Source organism: Pelobates fuscus, chromosome 6 (assembly GCF_036172605.1).
Source record: "Pelobates fuscus isolate aPelFus1 chromosome 6, aPelFus1.pri, whole genome shotgun sequence".
NCBI lineage: Eukaryota > Metazoa > Chordata > Amphibia > Anura > Pelobatidae > Pelobates > Pelobates fuscus.
In genome coordinates, this window is record NC_086322.1 from 58052774 (window position 1) to 58070849 (window position 18076).

The window sequence follows — 18076 nt, forward strand, 5'->3', positions numbered from 1 at the left end:
CCTCATGCAGGGTAAGCCAGCAACAGTGACCTCCTGGCACCATAACAACTTCATAACTTCATTCTGGTTTTGTTATGGTGCCTGGAATGTTCCTTTAACAGTTCATGTGAAGCAAACAGCAGCTTATTATATCTTAGGTACTTGGGGCTATGGGATAAATAGACAAAATATGACATACTGGGATATGGTTTAACCTTATTAGAGAAAACTGAGTGACCATTTACTCATAATTACAATCAACTTTTCTATTTAACAGTTGAATTTAATTCCTCAATGTGGAATGTACAATGCTGAAGGAGGAAAAAATATGCATTCAAATCCACCTTATAACATCACAACAGTTAGGAACTGACTATTTGCATGTTGCTTTCTTGTTTTGTTTTTTCTTTTGCTTTCACATTCTACCTTGAATCAATGTTTTCCTATGGGAACAAAATCTGATACTGAGTGTCCTAATGCAGAGCGCGTGGACGTCCAGTGTCAGATACTGGACCAAAGGTCTGTTTCAATTCAAGAAGCCCTCTAGTGACTGGCTGGTAGACAGCCACTATGGGTAGACTTAGTACTGCAATGTAAACATTCTCTGGATTCTCTGGAACTGCAATGTTTAACATTGTAGCACTAGGTGCAAAAGGGACACTGCATCCAGACCACTCCAACTGGCTGAAGTGGTCTGGGTGCCTACAGTGTCCCCTTAAGGAAGTAAAATACAAAACTGTAAATTGGTTCCACTTTCTCACATGCATCAGAAGATCGCAACCATCTTGTCCGTAAAACAAAAGATGATGCCCAGGACACCCTCAGCCTTTTGTGTGGTCTGTCTATTTTACACCGAGATATTGACTAAGTCCCATTAGAACGGGACTTAATCTCCAGCCGCGGTGTCGCAGAAGGTACGGGTCAGCGGTGTTCGTGCAATTGGGTAGCCGCAAACAGTTCATTAGATTTGGCTGCGCTGACCGCGTTCGAATACATTAAAATGGCCGCCACCACGTGTTCGTTTGTCGAATGGCGGCCACTTCGACGACTTCGGCACTTCGGCACTTCGACTGCATTCGAAGTTCCAGTTTAAAAGTTGTAACACTGCTCCAAAGTATTTAAAGGGCCAGGAACAGCATACAAAAATCCATTATGCCCAAATGTAATTCCTAAAGGGCAATACATTCCAGGGCCATAGTCGCAGGGCAGGAGGCTAGCGATCAGTCCTCTCCAATGCCCAGTGACAAAGGGCAGTTTGTCACACACTCCAAACACTAGACATACTCCAAAAAGGCAACCAATAAATGAAAACTGATGATTTTTCTTTTTTCCTGTTTAGAAGACACGCCAGCTGCGCTCATACAGGAATATTGTTGTACGATTGCAAGGAGTGTAATAGAATTTTAAAAACATGTATTTTCTTGGACTTGTGGCTGTTGAACATTTATAGCTCTTAAGGTAACATATACAATGTAAATCCCATAGAGGTTATCAAATGCGATACAGTCTTCGCATTGAAAGACACTGTGATCGACCCTAGTACCTCTGTAGCTGTAAATTGACACATCCACCTGCCGCTGGTAATCAACAACTGCTACAACGCACAAAGATCCTTCCCCAAAACACTCTCAATACTCTATCCCTCGCCCAGTTAATGTTATGTTCATCTTCACAATCAGTGGCGTATTTACCGCGGTCGCAGGAGTCGCAGCTGAGACCGGACCCATCACTCCAGGGGGCCCGGCCGCCCTGCGGACCCCTGCAAGCGGGTAGCCGCCATCACCATTTGTGGCTCCGGCCCACGCGGCAAAGCACCGGGGCAGCCGTCCAAGGGATATGGATTGTCAGGAGATCACACAGAGCTGGGAGGAAGTGACTGCACCTCACTCCTCCCAGCATACAGAGAACCGCGTGGGAGGAAGGAGGAGGGAGTCAGAGTGGGAACTCTGACTCCCATCACCCTGAGCCACCACTGGACCCCAGGGAATGTTACCTTCCTGCACCTAAAATGTAGGAAACAGGAGGATGACTAAAATATTTTGTGTGTGTGTGTGTCTGTCTGCATGTATGTCTTGTGTGTATGTGTCTCCAAGTGAGGTATCACAAGTGTTTTGTACAATGGTAAAAGCCACAAAAGAAGGCGACAGAGCAAAGGACACAAAGGAGATAAGAAACAAGAGGTTAAGAGACCCAGGACGAGGGATATAAAGTTGCAAAAGTGAGAATAAAAATGACAAAAGGGGAATACATCATGCAAAAGGTGGAAAAGAGACGCATAAAGGGTGAAAGGTACACAAATCAGGCCAAAGGATGGGTGAGGGTGGCAAAAGGAGGTTTAACAAACACACAGGGCTGCACTGGTGATTATGCCTATTAAGGTGTGGCAAAATGCATCTTCATCTGTGTAGCCAAAAATCCTTGCAACGGCCCTGTGTCAGATCTGTCCATAGAGGAGTTGATAATAGCATTAAAGTCTCCACCGATTAGACTGTGTCCATTTGTAAAAGCAAAGTTCTCGAGTATTGATGCGAGGTGATGCATGCATATATTTAAAGCAGATGGAAAGATGTTCACACATATTTATCACCTGAGTCATAATTATGCATTGTATTGCTACTTACCTAGATTTGTAGTTGAATGGGCATTCTCATTTCTAATAACTTCTGATTCATCAATACATGACGGTTTACGTCTTTTCTTTGCCAGCCTCTGTTTATCAAACATTTGTTTTTCAGAGGTACCTGCACTACCTGCAAATTTAACAACATTTGGAAAAATGAATCCATGTATTTTTGAGTACACATTCCTTCCTCATTTTATTTAGGGTTTGCATGATGCTCATGACTGTGACATTAATTCAGATTTCAGTCCACTGCCAAATTCAACTGTAGCAGCTTCATCACCTTCCAAAATGGTTTCTCTTTCTGTACCTGGACTGTTTTCACAATGAGCTTTCAGCCTGGACACATTCGCCTGGAGCTCTTTATCACAATGTTAGAATTTTGCTTCTAAGCTCTTCCCAGTGACTGCTTATATTTCCATAAAAATCACCCAAAAAGGGTATTTTTTTCCTGCCAGTTGACATTGCCTGAGAATGGACACAAAACTTTCTTTGTGGCAGCAAAGCCACAAGATCTTTCTCTTTATTTCTGCTTCTTGTTATGAGTCATGTATCCCATGGTAGATTGTTAATATAATATTTGTCCTCTTCATTCTGGACCCTCCTTCTTGTCACAAGGTACTTCTGACTCCATTTTAGAACTGCTATTCTCCTCAGCATATGACATCCAACATCAAGCAGCCCTTACGTACTTACTCATTTCTGACCTAGCAAACATTATTTCATCATATCCCAGTTAAAAACCTTCTATTTACTTACCTGATCCCAGCGCCGATGTCCCTCTGCGCTGGGGTGACGTTACGCCCTCTCCGGCAACCCGTGTCCAGTGAGCGCTAATGCACATGCGCAGCAAATGCATTATACCTCCCTATAGGAAAGCATTAAATTAATGCTTATTACCCCATTCTAATGAAATTATATACTAGTTGCCACCTAGATTTGATGAGCCAGTAACACTCAACTCAGGGAAAAATCTGACTCTGAACATCAGATATTGGACCAAAGGTCTGTTTCAATTCAGTGGCCATCTAGTAGACATCAACTATGGGCAGACTTAGTACTGCAATGTAAACATTGCAGTTTCTCTGGAACTGCAATGTTAACCCCTTAAGGACTGGTCTGTTTTTGCGATGTTGTACGTTAAGGACCAGAACGGTTTTACCACTTTTGTGGTGTTTGTGTTTAGTTGTAACTTTCGGCTCTCTCATTTACGGTTCTCACACAAATTATATATTGTCTTTTTCAGGACAAGAAGGGCTTTCTTTACATACCATTATTTGTATCATGTCATATATTTTACTTTAACAAAAATAATAAAATATGGTGAAAATTCTAAATAAAACAAGTTTTTGGACTTTTACTTGAAAAATCTTTTAATTATCTACAAAAGCTAATGAAAAAAACTGCTAAATAGATTAAAAATGTTGTCCTGAGTTTAAAAACACCCAGTGTTTACTTGCTTTTTTTGCTTTTTTTTGCAAGTTATAGGGCTATAAGTACAAGTAGGAAATTGCTCTTCCAATCTATATATTTTTTACATTTATCAATAGTGACATTGTAACACTGTTATCTGTCATAAATCCCCGAATCACACCCCACATGTACATATTTTTTTAAGTAGACAACCAAGGGTATTTAATATGGGGTATGGTCAGTCTTCTTTTAGTAGCCACTTAGTCACAAACACTGGGCAAAGTTAGCATTTATATTTGTTTGTGTGTTAAAAATGCAAAAAACGCTAACTTTGGCCAGTGTTTGGGACTTAGTGGCTACTAAAAAAGGCTGAACATACCCCATTTGCAATACCTTGGGTTGTCTTCTTTTGCAAATGGTATGCCATGTGGGTAATTCTCATTCCTGCGCTACCATACGCTCTCAAAGTCAACTTTACCAATCTGACAAATTTCAATGAAAAGAATTAAGCCTTATATTTGACCCTGTAACTTTCAAAAGCACTATAAAACCTCTACATGTGGGGTACTGTTATACTCAGGAGACTTCGCTGAACACAAATAATAGTGTTTCAGAACAGTAAAACCCATCACAGCAATAATATCATCAGTGAAAGTGCCGTTTGTGTGTGAAAAATGCAAAAAACGTCACTTTCACTGACCATATCATCGCTGTGATATGTTTTACTGTTTTAAAAGACTAATTTTTGTGTTCAGGGATGTGTCCCGAGTAAAACAGTACCGCTCAAGTACAGGTTTTAGGGTGTCATAGAAAGTTACAGGGTTAAACATAGTGCTAGCCAATTAAATTCTCTGGACTTTCGGCCTGGGTTCTCAGGCATGTACCTCAAATTGCAATCAATAAAATTACTTAATTATGTAATAATATTACATAAATATGCACATATAATTTAAATATATATACATGTTTATATATTTAAAGTCTACATGTATATTGATGAAATTATTTATGTAAAATGGACATATGTATATTTTTTTTATTTATTTTTTATACATAGATATATATATTTCATTCTAAGTGAATTTTGAAATATATATATCTTAATATCAAAATACCGTTAGAATAAAATTACATATATATGTATAATTTTTTTCAAATTATTAAAAATAATTTTTACATTTTTTAATTTACTTTTATATAAGTATTATTTATATTTTATAATAATATACAATATATAGTTATTATATATATATATTATATATATACATGTGTAATTTAATTATACGTGTATTTTCATATAAATATATGTATATATAAATATAAAAATATACTTAGTATGACATTATATATATAATATATATTATATATAGATATAATTCATGTATATATATCTTATATATACACATGTTATTTTTTTTTTTTTTACACAGATTTAATATTTTTTTTACTTTATTTTATGATTTTTACTTGCAGGGAGACTGCCTGTCAGCATAGACAGTCCCCCTGCAGGCAGATACACAGACACCTATTTCGGTCATGTGATCAAACGATCACGTGACCGCAGGGGGCCTGATCTGACACGTTAAACATTGCAGCACTAGGTGCAAAAGGGACACTGCACCCAGACCACTTCAATTAGCTGAAGTGGTCTGGGTGCCTACAGTGTCCCTTTAAGGAAGTAAAATACAAATCTGGTAAATTGGTTCCACTTTCTCTCATGCATCAGAAGACACTGGCAACCATCTTGTCAGTAACAAAAGATGATGTCCAGGATACCCTCAGCCTTTTTATTTACTATTCTATTTATTAGCTTGTTATTAGAAGTATTTGTTGTTGTATCAGCTTATTACACGTATAGTTGATAATGGATATTCATGCTTTACCATATAATGGAACTATTTAAATTGATTGATTTAAAAAAAATCTAATTATTTAAATCACAAAAATTGCGATTAAACAGCCCTGCGTGGTTTTCCTGGTAATTATGTCACTGTTCTGTTAGGTTACACAAAAAACTTATATCATATAAACTCAATCATACTGTGGCCCATAGTATCGTAAGATGACATCCATGTAGTGGCCCTTATGGAGTTACACAAGCTCCTTTCTGGAGTTACACTCCTTTTTTAGATTAATACTATGAATAATCAAGGTTGTACCACATAACGTTAGAAAGATTCTTCTGTTAGGATAGTACAAGAACCTACCGTACTTGAATATATTTAATGCAGTGATTACTTTAGGAATATTGTTTTTCAATTATATTTTACAGTACCGGAGGTTAAACTTTTAACTAAAGATAGTGTATCTAGGAGATGATGTAAAATATATGCACCAATAGGATGTCTAGATATACATAAGGCAGACTATCCAACAAGGTAAATCTACTGAATAAATAGAAAATAATAAAACTTTATTGAACACTTAATAATAATAATAATAATAATAAAGAAAACCCAAAATAGTGCTAAGTGTATACACCAAAAGTGATGTAAGAATAGGTGCTTCACGGACCTGTAATCAATAATACGAGTAGTCTAGATATTATGAGGACAAAAATATAAACCTAGATAGAAGTGGTCCATGAAGCCCTATGTGGAAACTGCTACTGTCAGTTTATAGTATAGACTATAATTGTTAATAGTCTTGGGCAGAAAGTACCGATATGGTGACTAAGAGATCGGTAATCTATTCAATAGTCTGTCCCAGCTCCCATCCGTTGGATAATAACAATTTCCAAGTAATGACAGAAAAAGTGCTCATGAGTTGAACTAGTCCATTTAGTACTGTATAAGGACTACTGAATTATTAAATTATTCAATTATTAGTTCAACCCCCCACAGTGCAATATACTAGCACCTCATCCCTACAGAGGGGATTAATGTACATAATTTTGTTTGAATTGCTGTCTTATCTTTGCCCTCCTTACTCCCCACCCCAAACACCCCTATCACCCTTGGGTAGGACATCCTAACCCAGCTTGGACGCCGACTGGATTCAAAAAGCAGACCATACAACACATAATCTTATATCGAATGATACCTTGTACTATCACACGTGTATTAAAAACAAGTATGAGGGCAGGACAGTCATCACTATAAAACCCAGACCACTTTCCACAGAGCAATACTTTACACAACTAGAGCCTGAAGATATACTCTCCTAATACTCTCATAAACACCCCACATAAACGCTGCATCCTGCTATGATATGCCAAAGCAACACAGGCGGAAATCTTGTGTTTACAAGTAAGCAATTTTGTTAAATTTGGCGCAAATGACTATCCAATCCAATATCACGCAACCCACTCGTCCAAAGCTAGAGGAGTATCTATCCTCATACATAAATCACTCAAATTTTTGATATACTTAAACTAATACCTGATCACCAGGAAAGGTTTTTCATTATGCTGTCTATTATAAATGACATAATGTATACAATTGCTAATGTGTACAGCCCCAATGTTCACCAACTGAACTTTTTTCACAAAGTGTTAAGTAAACATGAACCTATCAGAACATATTTCACAATCATTTGTGGTGATCTAAACCATGTCCTAGACCAGGGGTAGGCAACCTTTTAGCAGCACTGTGCCGATATAGGATTGTGATGTCCCGTAGCGTGCCGATCCTATTTTTTAAATTGAGGTGTGTATGCTGCCGTATTCTGCTTGTGTTATTTTTACTGTAATTGCTTTGTATCGTTGTATTTGTGCGTATATGAGCTATTAATTGTATATGTTCATTAGTAGTTAATGGTATCGTTTATGATACATATGAATGTCGGCTGTGTATGAGGGCTGCTTGTGGAATTGTGTGTGGATGGATAAGTCACATTGTGTGTTTAGTAGTGTGTGGGGGCTGTTTGGGGTAATGCATGTGAGAGGCTGCATGTGGGGTTGTGTGCATGTATGTGGATTGTTAGTGGTGTTGCATTTGTGGGGATTGTGTGTATGTTTGTGTGTAGGCTGTTCGTATTATTTGTATGAGGGAAGGGTTATTCTGCATTTCTGTGTATATCTAGAAGTGTGGGTGGCTTCCCTAGGTTCCAGTGGGGACCAGGCCGGCCAGGTATAGCTCAAGTATAGGAGCTGCAACAGCAGCGGCAGGCTGCTCTGCTACAGTGTGGACTCCCATTCACAAGAGCTGGGAGGAAGTGATCTGAGATCACTTCTTCTTCGTGCTGCAATGCTTAAATTGAGGATTGTCCTTCACCACCTCTTCGTATTAGCAGATATCTGAAGTTTTACTGGGACTCCTGATAGGACAGAGCCTGTTTGGCTCTAGCAGCCTTGAGTGCCGTGCAAAGACACCTCGAGTGCCGTGCATGGCACTAGTGCCGTAGGTTGCCTACCCCTGTCCTAGACCATACCTTTGACACTACTGTATCTCTACTAGCAACACGCTATAAAGCTCTTAAATCTCAATGTGAATCATTCACAAAGCTATTGGAATTTGGGTACTATGACACCTGGCCCGTAACACACCCTTCAGAGTGTGCCTACACCCACTACTCCCATATATAATATCAATCTCTGAACAATTTACAACTAGGGGACACACTCCCTGGCACCTTAATGAAACACTGTTAAATGATGACAGCTTTCGATCAAAAATTTAAGAAGAATTACACAGTTACTTTGCACTAAACACCACTGAAGACACAATCCCTATTGCTCACAAAGCAGTGGTCTCTTCTTGAGCCGAGCATCTTTTCTAAAAAAAAAAAACAATCCCAAGCCAAATATACACAACTCCTACGTGCACTGAGAGATGCCACGGTAAAGCATAATGACACTTTGCAGGCCAACATCAATAATACAAACAACTTAACGACATATCCATGATGAAAACTGTACACTTACTACAACAGCTAAAAATAAAAAACTACACTCAGAACAATAAATCAGGCAAACTATTAGCAGCACAACTGTGTCAAAAAAGGATGCACTCTAAAATTCCATACATACTCACAACAACAGGAGAAAAACTCTATAATCCCTAACATATCGTTAATAATTTAGCTAACTACTACACAAAGCTTTACAATCTCAAATCAGACACGTCATTACATCAACCGACAGGACACGTGATAGACGGATATCTGTCTGAGGTTAACATGCCTCTCCTTTCCCAAGAACACAAAACCAAACTACAAACTCCGCTAATGGAAACAGAAATTATAAACATTATGCAAGATCTATCACAGGGGATATCCCTCTGCTCAGACAGTTTCCTGAACCAATGTTATAAAATATTTGGGGTTATTCTCTCCCCGCATCTGTTGGCCATGTTTCAAAATATGAACTCAACAGAAAAAACACTTATCAGACATGCTAACTGCTGACATCACCACTCTCCCCAAACTGGGGAAAGCACTAGATAGAGGACAAAATACAGACTTTAAGATTTTTGTGAACAGACTAGCCTCAATACTCCCAACAATTATAATAATGACCAAGTGGGTTTCATATGAGGGAGACAGGGAGGTTATTGTGGCGAAACCAGCTTCGCCACTGTGAACTGGAGAGGCCTGCTTGCTAGCCTCCTGCCCGCTGACTATGGCCCCTGGACATATTGCACTTTAAAAACTATATTTGGGCATGTAATAATTTATATTACTGCTACTGGGCCTTTAAGGGCCATCCGTGAACCTATTGGGACTTTTGGGATACTGTACCTTTAAGACTGTGGAACATAGTACCTTAACACTGCCTTTAATATCCTGTATGTATTTATGTGTTGAGATAATCTAGGATATATATATGCAGTATTCATCTGATTGTTCGGTAGAATCACTTCATTCAGTATAATGAGTGAAACTACCGAACAACCAGACCACCCAGGAATAAGTGTACCTCCAATTACCATTTGCAACAATGTTGCAAACGGGTAATTGGCAATCTATGCAGTATGGTCTTTGTCCTCTGGGTGGCCGCCATTCGGGAGCCGAACACGTGGCGGCAGCCATCTTAAACTACCGAACAGCGGTGTTTTGCCGTTGAGTGTCTGGAGCTAAAAACGGACACTCGACTAGGCAAGCACCGCTGAGACCTCCAGACTTCCAGGATTTCGTGGGGAAACTACCGAACGGCCCGCCGTTCGGTAGAAAGAAACTCACGAACTAGGGGATTCATGCGAATCCCCCTTAGGCTCCATAACCCAGGCAATTCGTCTGTTTCGTTCCCTTTTCTGTGACCGACCGCAGGGCCAAAATACATGGAACTGTTTTCGGATACTTTACCCATGCGGTCGGTCAAAACTTTGCCTGCTCATATCTCCCGAACCGTTTATCCGAATGACCTGATTTTTGGTATGTTGTCCCCCTGAATAAGGGCTATCCAGCGATGCTGGATTTAAAGGTGTATCATATGTATTTGGGGTATATCCAGGAATTGGGAAAAAGGGTGTACGGTATAATTATGTTAAGTGCTAATCTAGGGGGAGGAGATGTGTGGGAGGTACATCTATGCCATTGGTTGTTTTATGCCTCCCCCTGGGGGTGGCCTGTATGTGTATCATTGTAATAAAAGCCAGGCTGGATGAGCCAGTCCAGAGTTCCTGTTTAACCCTCAAAATGAAGTGTCGTCTCGTTCTTGGGGGGAATTGGATTGTAAGCTGACTGCCAGGAGTGTAAGCGGATTGTATGCTTTTCTTGTTCAGCTGTTCCAGTTCGGAGTGTTCGTGTGGTTCCAGTCGGGAGAACGGTGTTTGCAGTAGCTGCCTGTGCATCTGGAAAGGGGGATATCGCCTAAACTGGGTTTTATCCTCTTGTAAGTGAAACGGTCCGTTACAGTTATAAAACTAAAAAAGGTACTAAACCTGCTTCACACACTGTGTGGAGGGAGGACAGAATATTCCTCTTACTAGACACTGAAAAAGCATTTGATCGGTTGCACTGGCCCTTTCTCTAAAATTGGAATTCCCACAGATAGTATATAGTAAACCAGTCAAAAGGTGCTCAACAGTGGGTTTACCTCCGAGCTATTCACGATCTCTAACGGATCCAGACAAGGCTGCCCCCTGTCACCACTGTTATACATGTTGGCAATAGAGCCCCTCACTTCCACAATTCAGGAGAGCTTGGATGTGCATGGTATAAAAGTACATGAACAGTAATTCAAATTCACACTCTTTGCGGGTGACATCCTCCTCACTATGACAAAACCATGCATCTTGCTACCGACATTCACCACACTGTTACATCAATACAGTAAATGCTCATATTTAGAGATGTCCCGAATAGTTTGCTGGTGAATAGTTCCTGGCGAACATAGCTTGTTCGCGTTCGCCAGGGATGGCAAACATATGCGATGTTCGGTCCGCCCCCTATTCGTCATCATTGAGTAAACTTTGACCCTGTACCTCACAGTCAGCAGACACATTCCAGCCAATCAGCAGCAGACCCTCCCTCCCAGACCCTCCCACCTCCTGGACAGCATCCATTTTATATTCATTCGGAAGCTGCATTCTTTTTTTTTTTTTTTAGACAGAAGTGTGTTGTACATTGTTGTGAAAGATGGCTGTCATGTTTAGGGTGTAGCTTGCACATTATCAACTGTGTATTTATATCAGCAGCTCCACCACTAGTTATAAATCAAGTGTGAGTCGCCCCATGAGATGAGACTAGTGAATAACATAATACATGGACGGTTAAGGTAAAGGCATGTAAGGAACTACAACAATAAACTCTTTAGGAGGTGAAATAATGACATGTTTAAACTCTTGCTACTTTACGATTAGTTAATGTGCAGAGAGCAGTTCATGTGATCAAAGGCATGGTGTGGAGGATCGGCTATAGTGGGACATACTTGGCAGGCTGCTGTTTACTGCTTGTGCTCATCCGATCCCTTCTGGGTGCCAGGTGCAGACCCTGGGAGTCCCTGATACCTGGAACAACAAAGGCAAGTCTCTGGCTGAGTGCCGGGTTCGCGGCTTGAGGTGGTGGAAGCTTGTTTTGTCGGGTGGTCGGATCTGTCCCGGTGGTGCTTCACGTCCGGTGTGGGATTGTGGTGGCTTAAGGTGGAGGCGAGTGCTTGACGTGGGGCAGGCTCTGCATTCTGTTTGTGCCTCCGGTCCCGTCTTTGACGCCTTTTACGTTGGTGGATTTTAATGGGGACTGCTTCGCTTAACTGTGGTGGAGCTTGTTGGGGCTGTGGTGGAGCTTGTTGGGGCTTGCTGCTTGTAATTTGCTTCCAAAATTGATGAAAGAGTCTGTCCAGCTTAGACTTAATATCCTGCCATGCTTTGCTGGTACCAGGAGGACACGCGGCTGCCGCCATATTGGGAGAGTCGCAGATGAGTATGTCAGCCTGGGCGGCTGTGCTCTGTGCGTCCATTTGCTCCAGACAGCCTCTCAGGGGTGGACAGGGAAAACCCCCACCGGTCCGAGGGGGGGTAACGGAGCTCCTGCCGGGAAGTAACTGCTCCTGGGCATACCAGGATCGGGAGATCGGCCGCCTCTCCCGCCCGGTGAGCACCAGGCCACACTTGCCACGCGGAGGTAAGTAAGATATATCAGAAGATAGGGTTTTGGGATGTCGCTGAAATGCCTATAATGAAAGATAGAAAACGTAGTGCAATATTGTTTGAAACCAAATCAAGTTGTAAGGTGTGACAATACACTCACAAATTCCAAGCGTTTTTAGAGCATATCAAAGGTGCCTCTCCACAGTAAAGATGGGGGTTGGAATAGAAGGCCTCCTTAGATAATGACTGCAGGGTGCCCGGTTGCTAGGACATAGCAAGTATCCAGCCTCACCAAACAGCTCCCAAAAAACGGTTTTAATTGATAAATAAAATCAAATACAATACAAAATAACAAATTGATTCAATATGAGAATAAAAAAATGGAATAAAAAGTCCACAGGTCCTACGTGTTTCGTTCTATGCAAGAACTTCCTCAGGGACCAGATAATAAAACAATGATTAAGATTCATGCATCAAAAAATCAATCTAACAAACAGTTTCAAACATACTGCTTTAAATAGGGCTAACCCTAAAAGTTCATTGGAGTAATCGATGGGCGTCTTCACCTTCTAGCTTCTTTCATTTGCTCGGGGAATTCCTTCCATCTGTGGCAAATTACCGATGTAATGAAACTTCCGACGGCTGTTTAGGATGACTTCCGCGTTCATACACGTGATGCGCTTGCGTTCCAGTGAAAATGGCCGTGCGTTCCAAGGGGTAAGGATGTGAGTAAACTCATCATCTCCCCCTCTGGTCGCCAGAAGAAAAACGCCAATACATCTAAATAAAAAACTTGTTACTAAGCAGTATAATGCACTAACGAATTACATCTCATAATTCATATAAAATAATGAAGTCTAACTCTTATTCATGCAACACAGTGGAGCCTCCTTGGCCATGCGTTCCAAGGGGTAAGGATGTGAGTAAATATTGCACTACGTTTTCTATCTTTCATTATAGGCATTTCAGCGACATCCCATAACCCTATCTTATGATATATCTATATTATATGGTTACCGACTGGGAGGCAACCGTGGGATGCTGTTTGTACCTATAAGTTAAGTTATTTTAATATATTTGTGTTTGCATTAACCTTTTATTTTTGGTGGTTTGCAATTGTTCTTCTTATACTATTTTGCATTTTTCCCAGGAGGTAAGTAAGACTCTGTCGAGTTGCTGACCGCTATTAAGCATGTCGGGTCAGTCAGGTAGGAGCAACATTGCTGGGTCATCCCCTTCTGGGGTGAAATTCGCTTGTTGATAGCTGCTTAAAGTGAGATATTGAGGGAGATATTGAGGGAGCTCACACGAAGTGCGTCTTTCCTCCATGACAGCTAGGCCCCGCCCCCGGAAGCTGCATATCCCAAATTATCTAAAACTACAAGTAGACATCAAAGAAAAATTGAGATTCTGGCAGGGGAATTTCCTCTCCTGGTCAGCACGCATCACTGCGATAAAAATGGTTATTATCCCCAAATTGCAGTATCTATATTGAACACTACCAATTAGCTACCTCAAAGAAACTCAAAAAATGATAAACAATTTAATTTGGGGGCATAAAGTCCCAAGAATAGCTACTTATATGCTTTATAACAAATTCACCCAAGGAGAAATGAACCTCCCCAATGTGAAACGTTACCGCCAGGCGGCAATTATTAGCTCCATAGTGCCGGAACAAACACAACAAAACCCACCACAATGGGTACACATGGAAGACTCAGCAATACACTCTTTTGACACTACTATGGTTACCAAAACACCTCAGACCAAAAAAGGTCAACAACGGCCTTGACAATTAAAATCTGGGATGCCCATAGACATATACATAGTACTACTGAACCCTTCTCGGTAGCCATGCCAATCTCAACACTGAGATCTATCATCCCCGACTTCAATCATAAAATATGGGACAGGCACCATATCAGGTTTATGTCTCAATTGTTCCAGGGTAATACACTCATCGATTTTTACACTTTGCAAGACAGTTACAAACTCCCATCGGTAGCACATTTACGTCAGAATGTCTCCTGCTACAAAACTACCCACCGAAGCTTTCATTTACAGATACTTGCAGATACTTGCTGTAAAACATTAATATACCTCACGTTGCGGAGCAGACACTGGCGAAACGAAAAGACACCTGACATATCACAATGCATACATCTTGTTAACACAAGTAAAACACATGAACACTCCCTTAGAGCGAACGAAGCCCAAAACACTCTGTAACGGACACCTTCCGTTAATGGACGCTTCCTAGCTTGCGCCGAGGACCAAAAGCACCGCACCGGACACCACAACCACCGCAGACTCCACAACCGCCGTAGCTTAACTGGAGCCGCGCAGTCTTCCATCCACCCTGGAATCAGCTTCTGTCCTCCAGGATCGTGTGGGGAAGACCTCTCCTCCAGGGGAGCGTATCAGGAACAAGGGCTAAGTGATTAAAGCTCAAGGGAGTATGCAGAGCATAGCAATCCCCAGTGAGACAAGGCTACGTATTGAGGGTCAAGAAGAACTCTCATGTTTAATGGCAAGTACTCTGCTTTTATGCAGTGCTCCCCTGCAAGGGAGGTGCCCACAGGCAATTAGATATCGGTTACATCCCACATATTCCCTCCCCTCTGCTTGGGAGATAATTGAGTTTCTTACTGTATCTACTCAATTATCTCCAAGCTAAAAACTTATACTTTTTATAACTTTCTCATTTTACATCGTACATGAATAAAACTTTTTATGAACAACACAACTTGTGGAACAACATATTCAAAATTCGTGAAAATCCGTTCAGTGGTTCCAGAAATATTAAAAAGTCTCTTTTGACCAACCGCAAGCACATTTTCATGCCCAAAACAGTTCCATATATTTGGGCTGTGTGGTCGGTCTATTTTACACTAAGATATTGACTTAGATATTGACTTAGTCTCCAGCCGCGGTGTCGCAGAAGGTACGGGTCAGCAGTGTTCGTGCAATTGGGTAGCCGCAAACAGTTCATTAGATTTGGCTGCACACACCGCTGACCGCGTTCGAATACGTTAAAATGGCCGCCGCCACGTGTTCGTTTGTCGAATGGCGGCCACTTCGACGACTTCGGCACTTCGACTGCATTTGAAGTGCTAGTTTAAAAGTTGTAACACTGCTCCAAAGTATTTAAAGGGCCAGGAACAGCATACAAAAATCCATTATGCCCAAATGTAATTCCTAAAGGGAAATACATTCCAGGGCCATAGTCGCAGGGCAGGAGGCTAGCGATCAGTCCTCTCCAATGCCCAGTGACAAAGGGCAGTTTGTCACACACTCCAAACACTAGACATACTCCAAAAAGGCAACCAAAAAGGCGACCGGGCCCGTCACTCCAGGGGGCCCGGCCGCCCTGCGGACCCCTGCAACCGGGTAGCCGCCATCACCATTTGTGGCCCCGGCCCACGCGGCAAACCCCCGGCGCCGCCGTCCAAGGGATATGGATTGTCAGGAGATCACACAGAGCTGGGAGGAAGTGACTGCACCTCACTCCTCCCAGCATACAGAGAACCGCGTGGGAGGAAGGAGGAGGGAGTCAGAGTGGGAACTCTAACTCCCATCACCCTGAGCCACCACTGGACCCCAGGGAATGTTACCTTCCTGCCCCTAAAATGTAGGAAACAGGAGGATGACTAAAATATTTTGTGTGTGTGTGTGTCTGTCTGCATGTATGTCTTGTGTGTATGTGTCTCCAAGTGAGGTATCACAAGTGTTTTGTACAATGGTAAAAGCCACAAAAGAAGGCGACAGAGCAAAGGACACAAAGGAGATAAGAAACAAGAGGTTAAGAGACCCGGGACGAGGGATATAAAGTTGCAAAAGTGAGAATAAAAATGACAAAAGGGGAATACATCATGCAAAAGGTGGAAAAGAGACGCATAAAGGGTGAAAGGTACACAAAACAGGCCAAAGGATGGGTGAGGGTGGCAAAAGGAGGTTTAACAAACACACAGGGCTGCACTGGTGATTATGCCTATTAAGGTGTGGCAAAATGAATCTCCATCTGTGTAGCCAAAAATCCTTGCAATGGCCCTGTGTCAGATCTGTCCATAGAGGAGTTGATAATAGCATTAAAGTCTCCACCGATAAGACTGTGTCCATTTGTAAAAGCAAAGTTCGCGAGTATTGATGCGAGGTGATGCATGCATATATTTAAAGCAGATGGAAAGATGTTCACACATATTTATCACCTGAGTCATAATTATGCATTGTATTGCAACTTACCTAGATTTGTAGTTGAATGGGCATTCACTTTTCGAATAACTTCTGATTCATCAATACATGAAGGTTTACGTCTTTTCTTTGCCAGCCTCTGTTTATCAAACATTTGCTTTTCAGAGGTACCTGCACTACCTGCAAATTTAACAACATTTGGAAAAATTAATCCATGTATTTTTGAGAACATATTCCTTCCTCATTTTATTTAGGGTTTGCATGATGCTCATGACTGTGACATTAATTCAGAATTCAGTCCACTGCCAAATTCAACTGTAGCAGCTTCATCACCTTCCAAAATGGTTTCTCTTTCTGTACCTGGACCGTTTTCACAATGAGCTTTCAGCCTGGACACATTCGCCTGGAGCTCTTTATCACAATGTTAGAATTTTGCTCCTAAGCTTTTCCCAGTGACTGCTAATATTTCCATAAAAATCACCCAAAAAGGGTATTTTTTCCTGCCAGTTGACATTGTCTGAGAATGGACACAAAACGTTCTTTGTGGCAGCAAAGCCACAAGATCTTTCTCTTTATTTCTGCTTCTTGTTATGAGTCATGTATCCCATGGTAGATTGTTAATATAATTTTGTCCTCTTCATTCTGGCCCCTCCCTTAACTATATATATTGTATATATATATATATATATATATATATTATAAAATACAAATAAGTAATTTAAATGAAATAAAAACATGTAAAAATAATAAAAAAAAATTAAAAAAATTATATAGATATCACCTATTGTGACCATGTGATCGCTCTGTTGAGAGATCACATGGTCCCCGAGATCCTAATCCGCCATGGGCTGCAGGCAGTCTCCCCACACCGGGAGCACCGCCGATCGCCGCTGGTCGGGTAAGTACATTACACCGTTAGGACGGTTCAGGACCATCAGTGGTCGGCAACGCTAAAATGCATATGACAGTCCTGAACCGTCCTCGGTCCTGAAGGGGTTAACCTGACTCACGTCAGATTTAAATGAACCATCTATTTACTTCCAAGTAGCTTTCAAAAAGCCGTTGTTGAATAATTTACTGTGTAAAACATCACAACTAGCCGTTACACCTTAATAGAGTGGCTTTTATATCTTTTTATTGGCTATGATGTTTTTCTCATTTATAATTATTACTATTTATTGCTTTTACAGTAATAAAACGTACTGATGAATACTGCTTGCTTTTATTCCCCAATATCAGTTTCAATATAATGGTTACATAAATTCCTTTTTTAAAGTCAGGAGGTAGACTGTATATATCAAATGGTGCCTCCCCACCCACCAATGACAGTAGATTGAATGTATTAGTGGGCAATTGTCTGATTATGGTTGTCTTTGAAAGTCTATTGCGAGGAAGTATGAAGATT

General features: G+C 41.1%; 1 protein-coding gene across 1 annotated transcript in view; it reads right to left on the minus strand.

Moving 5' to 3' along the window:
• The window catches only part of LOC134566054 (uncharacterized), a 449970-nt gene that overhangs the window by 166409 nt on the left and 265485 nt on the right, over positions 1-18076 (minus strand). The window contains exons 15-16 of the mRNA XM_063425766.1: positions 16723-16851; positions 2601-2729 (exon numbers count right to left, since the gene is read on the minus strand). Coding sequence (XP_063281836.1) covers positions 2601-2729; positions 16723-16851 — 258 coding nt within the window. The remainder of the gene's footprint in view (positions 1-2600; positions 2730-16722; positions 16852-18076) is intronic.